Below are 8,549 nucleotides of genomic sequence, written 5' to 3' on the forward strand. Positions count from 1 at the left end.
TTGTTTTTTCCATATCCTCCTGCCCCTCAAGAGTCCCTACCCTCTGTTATTCAAGAGGTGTTAGACAGCCTTCCCAACCGTTACAAGAAAAATGCAGAGATTTTGCTAAGTAAATTAAGGCAACATCAAGAGATCTCTTCATGGGATGACAAAGGGTCCTTCCAGTACCGGGGAGAGCTCTTACCTGGCTCTAATATTCTGGACCTGGTCAGAGGGATCACCCAGTCTACCGCCCTTTCTGATAAGAGAAAACCCAAAGGATGGGATGTTTTTCTTAAAGCTCTGGCCGAACTGAATATCCCTACGTCTATCGTGGGGAATTCAACCGCTAGAGAACAATTAGAAGCGATGAAATCAGCAGCAACACCTTCTTCCTCTCCGTCTGCCACGGCGGTTGTTGTCCGGCCCAAGAAACAGTTCAAGAGACCAGAATGGCTGTACGTCAAGGAGCTTCCAACAACACCTGTGAGACCGGTAGTCAAGAAGCCTGAATGGCTCACTTTATAAAACACATTAATAAACACCAAGACAGATAAAACATTTAACTTTTGTCTTTTATTTTATTTATGCACAGCTTACATTTTATGTTTTACACTGGGGGCCGCAGGCTTGAATATGATGAAACGGTTTGCAGGATCGGGGTGCTGTTTGAATTTTCCTGTTCTTGACAAACTCTACAACCATGCGGTCATTTTTGGTCGCATCTTCTGAGTACAACTTTAAAATTTGGTCAAACGGCAGACCTTTTGTTCTGTTCTGTAAAAAGAACACACAGTGATAGCCACAGGTCACTGCCGAAGGGTTTTGTAGCTGTCTCTTCTGGAATATTATTTCTTTGCCCTGACGCCATAAAAAAGCTGTAATTGTTTCAGGGATCCATGGGTTGTCTGGGTCTACGCCGTATGAGTCAAAAAATTCCCCAGGCCCCTTAGCTGGTAAATAGAGGGCCAGCCAGTGTTCCCCAGGCATCGTGTGGGGATGGGTGTTCACCACTATTCCGGCAGGTCTTTTGGTAATAAGGTTCCTTGGTAACAGGTCGCAGGGGTACACATCTAGAAAGGTCTTATCTCGTTGTAACACGCTTAATAGCTGCAACGTATTCATGTTCACATGTAATCAAAGAGGACGTTTCTGCTATGGCTGATTTCAATCACATTGTCAAATACCCCGTATAAGAGCATGTTAATAGTGGCCGTTAGGGGTTGGGCAAAACGGATCTCAGCTCGAAGGTTTCCAGTCTTGATCAGAGAATAATGTTCCGAGCAGCCATGATCCGGTGTCAGGTCAAAGGCATATAGGGTGTATCCGTGTGGAAATTCGTTAGGGGTGATGAAAATGTCTTGGTCCTTCATGGCTTTCCCTGAGGTTTGTACCAGCTGCATGTACTCTCTGACACATAGTCCGTTTGCATAATCAGGCTGGAGGGGCTCTGCTGGAACTTGTACCCCATCAACGTACAAGGCTATAAAATTAACATTGAAATGTTGGAAATTGAAAGGGTTTTTGTCATATGCACCACTGAAAGCCTCATTGTCGACAAAAGTTATGACGAGCTGTTTAGGCAACTGTCCCAGAAAAAGGTTTTCTTGATTGCACACAAGGCTTCCTGCAGGTATGCTGAATACTTTCATGCCCACGCGCTCAATGGGGTATTTTGCATTAGAGGTGAGAAGGGCCTCTGCGTGTCCTATGCGAACTCCTGGGGACACTTTCAGCCTTTTGACAAACAGAGAGGCGTTTAAAATATCCACTTTGTAGTGCTCACCAGCATCACCACTCAGCAGACAGAACATGTCCTTGCTACGGGTAAGTTTGATTTTCACATCTACGCCGTTCAGTAACATTTTCTCCTGAAAAAATAGCTCATTATGCAACGGTCCCATCAGATCCCATTTCTTGCTGGTTCCGGTGTGTTCTGCTCTCATTCGAAAACCCCAGTTTCCGGTATTGGGGGCCACGGTGGTTTGTTCCATGGCTGTATAACCATCTCTATAAAAGCCGCCCGCCGCAAATTGGGTGCTCAAGCTGTCAGCGCCGTAATTCATAAGCAGCTCTATCATCGCTCTATAGGGGTAGCAATTATTACTCTGACTGATGAGCCGATCTCCAAGGGTAACGTCCAGTTGGCTAAAGAGCGAGGCAATGGGATAATTTACAAAGCCCACTTTAGCATCCACAGCGATGTTTGTCCCATTTGTTTTTGTGATCTTACACACCACGTAGAGCAAGGTATTGTTTAAATCGATATAATCTTCACTGTTACCAGTTATATAAAACTCTATTTGGCCGTTGGGTGTTAGCGCTGCTAAGGGAGGGACCTCTATATACATACAGCTTTCCACGCTGGTTTGTGTAGGTGATAGCTGAAAAATATCCAATTCAGATTTGGCACACTCTTCAGAGGAGCCGTGAATGAACGCCATTTTAAAATATGTCTCCCCTGCACCGCTTCAGACCCTTTATCTTACGGCTTGCTTTCTTCTTCCTGTTCTCAAGCTTCTGACGTTTTTTTGGGAGGCAATCCGCTGTTTAACCGTTTAGGTGGACCTAGGCGTAGATGACCCGCTTTTCGTTTAACTCCACCCCTTCTTTTCATGTACGTGAGTCCTGAGCCTTCTTGGGGTCTCACTTTTTTCATAACATGACTCGCGACGTCTCCGGCGATATTATGTACGGCCGTCTTAATGTGGGGCTTAATAAACTCAAAGCCTCTCCTCAAGAGGGGGACGGCCTTTCGGAACAATCCACGAAAAATGCCCCCCAGTCCTGCTCCGTACATGTTTACAGATCCGTGAAAACCGGGGAGGCCACGCCCTGCCTGGGCCTTATAGTACGCTCTATAAACATTAACATCCCCGTAGTCTTTCAACACCACCATTTTAGCGTCCTTCTGATCTCTTCCTAAACACAGCCTTTTCTGGGACGTATATGCAACCGCACAACAACTTTCCCCAGAGTGAATGGCACGGGTTGGTTCTGATCCGTCTTTATTTCAATGGTTATAGTGTTGATGTGGTTCTTGCTCATCAACACGTAATGCGGTTTGTCGTAGGTAATTGTAACACATTCGTAGGTTTCTCCCTTGACGGGGATGCAGCGTAACAGAGGCACAGCATGGTCTCCCACGATTTGGTGCTCGATGATATCTGTATAGACGTACAAGGAACTGAATCCCCCAGTAAGGTCTGCAGCATGCGGTATTTTTCTGACGGGCACATCCGGGGGGGCCCCCAAAATGTGGGCTAACTCAGCACCCGCTGAAAATAAGTAATTTTCAGGGCCTGTGAATCTCACTTTTCCCATGACGGGGTCGTAGGCCAACCATGTTTCTTGTAGATCTATAGCTTGTTTTATAGTGTCATTCATGTTGTTCAGAAGATCAGGAATGTCCTTGTAATAGCCCCTGTGTAACTGAAAGATCCATTTATTTGTACCCTCAGAAATTGAAAATGGGGTATTTTTCAGGAGTGTGTACCAGCTCCGAGGATACTGTATCTCTGCTAGACCAACTTCCCAAACACCAATCAAATCTAAGGGCTTGGGCAACATTGTCGTAAAGCTGGCATTTGTATTTTGAGGAAAAACCTTCTTACAGGCGTTGCTGGGTAGTGTGATGTAAAAACCATAATCTCCCATTTTGCTTCTCTGTCCCTATACGACCTCAGAAACCTCTGAGGCTGACACCCAGCTGTTAAACTTACTAGGCCAACCTAACCACTTGACTAGGTGGAGCTTTCTTCGACCTCGGCCTTTTGTGCCCAAAATCTTTTCAATTCTGTACAACCGGTCTTCCCTGTCATTGATCTTCAGCAGTTCTTCAGGATAGAAAGTCCCGATTATGGCATCCCCATCATAATCCGTTAGCTGATATACAGGTCTCTCTGTACCTTTTACAACACGGTCCACAATAAATATCTCGGTGGTGAAATTCTGTTCATAGCCCTTATCAAATACACCCTTCCTTTTAGAAACCCTCACACGGTCCCCTTTTCTGAGTTTTGGAACTTCTTTTTTGGTTCCAACAGAGGGCTCATAGACTCTTTTCCAGACGACCATGTCATTGTGATGATTCACATCTACAGGCCTACATTTAATAGTTCTATGAAGGCTATGGTTATAACTTTTAAGGAACTGCGGTAATACATCCACATACCTGTAGGTGTTATTAGCCGTGAAATACCTCCACATTTTTGTTTTTAATGTTCTGTTAAACCTCTCAACAACCCCTGCTTTGACCTCATTATTGGTGACAAAATGCTGTATTCCACATTTCTTGAATAAACTGCTTACAGGTCTGTTTAGAAATTCACCGCCACGATCCGTCTGTATTTTGTCAGGTTTTCTTCCATCTTGTTTGAAAATGGCTTCAAAGGCTCTGGCCACTTCTTTGCCTGTTTTGCCTTTGAGCGCTTTTACCCAGCCGTACTTAGAAAGAATGTCTATACAGACCAGAATATACTTGCAACCCTTGTTGTGCCGAGCATATTGTTGCATATCAACCAAATCTGCCTGCCATTGATCATCTATTTTGGAAACCACGGTCTTATTTCTTTTAAAATGAATTCTAGCAGGCCTATGCAACGTATAGGCATCCTGGTCGGACAGCCATCGAGAAACATCTCCGAGTTTCAAGGTTTTCACCTGTTTTTTGGCCTCCCTAAAGAGAGGCTTCAGACCTCCAAAACTCCCCGCTGATGAGGGTGTATAATAGATATTGTGCAATAATTTCCCCCGTGCATCCAGCTCAGCCATTAGCACATATATGAGCAATGTATGGTACAATAAAGACTCTTTATTAAAAGACAGTATATTACAAGAATATTGTAAAGCATACATCTAAATCTCAGTGCTAGTAGAAATACAGGGCAGACATTTTAGCTTTTACAGAAGACATAGGTAGAAACACACGCAATACAGCAGAAGGTACAGGTAGAAGCACACACACACACAATACAGGATATATTTGCAGGTTATATAGTCATTCAGGAAGTATTCTCTCTTGAAGGGATGCAACCTGCCGCTTTCAGGGCCTTTCTGTGCGCCCAATATCCACAGTCACATTCAAGCCCCTCATCATCATCATCACCATCATGTTCAGGGCCCTCCTGTGTTTGAGCTTGAAACAAGCTCTCCTGTGATTGAAAATGAAACAAGGTTTTAGTCATTTTTAAAAGGCCCTTTACCGCCCCCCCTCCCCCCCCAACCGTAGCATAAATCCTTAACTATGGCATTTAAAGCCCTTATAACGGAACCCTTAATAAGACTTTTTAAAAAGAAAATTGGTCTTACCAGGTTGACTTGGTTCTCTTTATCACTCTCAAAGCCTTCGTCTGGAGCCTCTGCCAACATTTGCTGCTCAGCACCATCGTCAATCTCCACAAAACCCGGCGGCTTCTGTAAATCTCTTTTTATCCCTTGTTCGCCATCAACGCACTGAGGCTCAGCATCTTCATCATCACCCCACATCAGTGTGCAGTCCGGTTTTCTTGTGTTTTTCGGCTTCTGCTTAGGCTTTGCGGTAAAGACAAATACGTCTTCTGCAGACTTGCATTTTTTTCTTAACTTTTCTGGGTCTTCGGGAAAGCTAGCCTTTAGTCTTGTAGGAGTTCCTAATGGACACAACGGCATGGAAAATCCCACCGGCCCATAATAGTAGCCTTTGGGACGCAAACGCCTCCCGGGCTTTCCCGCAAGCTTTTGGCCTGCCTCGGGAGCTTTGTTCTCCTTGTCAGCCATGTCTTTAAAGCCACAAGACCTTTGCAAAGAGCCGCAAGAGCGCGCAGAAGGGTCCCGAACCACGTTTATAGCTTCTCTGCAAATCCCCGGGACTTTCCCACCCTTGCAGGGCCTAGGGCATGCTGAGGCATGCCCTAGGGCCAACCTTTCTAGCCAAACCCCCTCCACCCGCTCCCCATTGGTCCACAGGGGCCGTGGGGGGGCACAACCCCTCGGGGACCAATCCTCAGGCCACCCTTGGGTCACGGGGGACCCCAGACTCTAGGAAAAGACACCTATAGGCCCACGGTGACCCCCACAACCCCTGACGTCATGCAGGGCCTAAAGGCATGCTGGGGCATGCCCTAGGGCCACCCTTTCTAGCCAAGCCCCTCCAACCGCACCCCATTGGTCCACAGGGCCGCGGGGGTGGCACAACCCCTCGGGGACCAATTCTCAGGCCACCCTTGGGTCACGGGGGACCCCGGACTCTAGGAAAAGGCCCCTATAGGCCCACGGGGACCCCCACAACCCCTGACGTCACCGCTCGACCAGCCCCTTCCGCCGGAAGGGGCCTGGGTTGAGCCTAGACGCCGGAAGTCCCTCCCCTTCCGCTGCAGGGGTCCAAAAGGGGGCGTGGCACCTGTCAAATTTGAGTTTGAATAAAGCTACCATTACCCTACTACTTATATGGCATATGTGTATGTGTAGATAGGCTTGGGTTGGGGTCAGTTCTGAGTCTATGTTTCCTTTCTCACCCCATAATTGTTTGGGGGGTGAGGAGGGTGAAGGTTCCTTTCACTTTGAAAGGCACTAGCTGATGACTCAAGAAATTCCTCAGCTTCCTAGAGTCTCTAGGGCAGGGAGAGAAATCTAAGGGTGAGGAGTGGTAGAGAAGGAGAAAGATTTATATTTGTGTGAAAGGTGACTGGGTATCCATGTTTATCTATTTCTACCTGGTGGATAAGGCTTACTGGCACAGTAGAAAGGAGCCTTTATGTATTATATGCTTACGCAAAATTGACACAGCCTACTGTAATTCTCAGAAGCCTGAAAAAACTCTGCATAGATTATATGTTCTGCAGGTGAGTCTGAACAGTATGTGTGTCCTTGTGGGAATGGCAATAATTGCTGTAGTTCCTGGGGTAATTTTGTCACCTACCTAGATACCAAAAATGTTCCCCCTCCACTATTGCTGGTTGCTATATTACCTGGTGAGACATATTTTACACAGATTGTGATCCCATTTAGACTCCTCATGCACATTTTACAGAACCAGCTGGTCCTGAAATAGCACTGCCCCCTTCCCAGAACCTTGCCTGCCCTGTCTCCATGATAATGGAGTCCCCTTGGTCTCAGGGTTTGGCCATGAATCTCAGGAAATGAGATGTTGCTGACCTGGCAACCTCACCCAGGAGTGAACATTTGGTATGCAAAAAGATTGCTCACATAATGCAAATACTTCCAACAACTTTCATGGATCCCTCCTGTGTTGATAAACAATTTTGGTATTCTAAAACCTGTTATTAGGAAATCAGATCACCTCAAACCCAGTGCATCTTAGATATTGGTAGAAGTTAATAGGATCTGTCTGCATATTGGAAAATTTTCTTTCTGGTCTTCACAACCATATTATTGGCTTCATTTTGATTCAGATTTTGTTCTGCAGCTGAAAACCTTTCATTCTAATTTTGCCTTTTATGTTTCTCCTTGGAAATGATTGTATAATTCCTCCTCATATGATAGCAATAATGTGTTCCTGTTTTCTCAGCCAGTCACATTCAAGCAACGTAACTAGCTACAAAGACATTCTCCCAGTGTGTTTGTTAGAACAATGTGCTACATGCCCAAGTGCAATTCCAGTAACAATGTGCCAATGGTATTTCTGAAGTACCTCTTAATTAAGCTGTTGTTCATAGAGTAAATACAACATCAGTCTTGCTATTCTGGCATGCTGTGTTCTGGAATGGGTAAACTTCATAGCAGGATTTCACAATAACAGCATGCAGAGTGAGAACAATGATCAGAAATTTTTTATCATCTCTCTCCCCCCCCCCCAGCCAGCAACACACAGGAAGTGGGTATAAAATAGGGCCACATTCTATTGAACTCAGTGAAAACAATTCTCCCCTTTCAAAAGGGGGCCTACTGTAGTGCGGAAGCATGTTCTGTATCTGGGGCTGGCCTTGCCCCTGCCCCTTCGAAATCCAGCTTGTACTTTTGGGAGTTCTCCGTCCACATACTGCTGAAGCCTACCTTGGAGGATTTTGAGCATAACATTGCTAGCATGCAAAATGAATGCAATTGTATGGTAGTTGGAGCATTCTTTGGCACTGCCCTTCTTTGGGATTAGGATGTAGACTGATCTTTTCCAATCCTCTGGCCACTGCTGAGTTTTCCAAACTTGCTGGCATATTGAGTGTAGCACCTTAACAGTGTCATCTTTTAAGATTTTAAATAGTTCGACTGGTTATGCCATCACCTCCACTGGCCTTATTATTAGCCATGCTTTCTGAGGCCCACTTGACTTCACTCTCCAGGATATCTGGCTCAAGGTCAGCAACCACATTATCTGGGTTGTCTGGGACATTCTCAATGGTAGATAAATGTTTATTACCAGGCTGGAGTTTTTTTGCTGATGTATGTTACTGGATGTAGACTCTCACTGCCATCTGCTTGGCACAACACAGCTCCCAGTTCCACATTCAACACATTTGTGTAGATGATGAACTCACGGATGAAATCTGGTGCAATAAGGACAGGTCCTGAAGTCAGTGCCCTTTTCAGACGATTGATGGCTACCTGGCACTCTGACATCCACTGGATGTTTTCAG

The 8,549-nt window shown here is 45.6% G+C and overlaps 1 protein-coding gene across 1 annotated transcript; it reads right to left on the reverse strand.

Moving 5' to 3' along the window:
* Positions 1-4,772: 4,772 nt before the first annotated feature.
* Positions 4,773-5,555, reverse strand: LOC140705736 (uncharacterized). Its single transcript, XM_078391484.1, has 2 exons — positions 5,290-5,555; positions 4,773-5,132 (listed from the first exon to the last, which is right to left on the reverse strand). The coding sequence occupies exons 1-2, from the start codon at positions 5,464-5,466 to the stop codon at positions 4,983-4,985; spliced, it is 327 nt and encodes a 108-aa protein (XP_078247610.1). The 5' UTR covers positions 5,467-5,555; the 3' UTR covers positions 4,773-4,982.
* Positions 5,556-8,549: the final 2,994 nt, after the last annotated feature.

This window comes from Pogona vitticeps, chromosome 3, assembly GCF_051106095.1.
Source record: "Pogona vitticeps strain Pit_001003342236 chromosome 3, PviZW2.1, whole genome shotgun sequence".
NCBI lineage: Eukaryota > Metazoa > Chordata > Lepidosauria > Squamata > Agamidae > Pogona > Pogona vitticeps.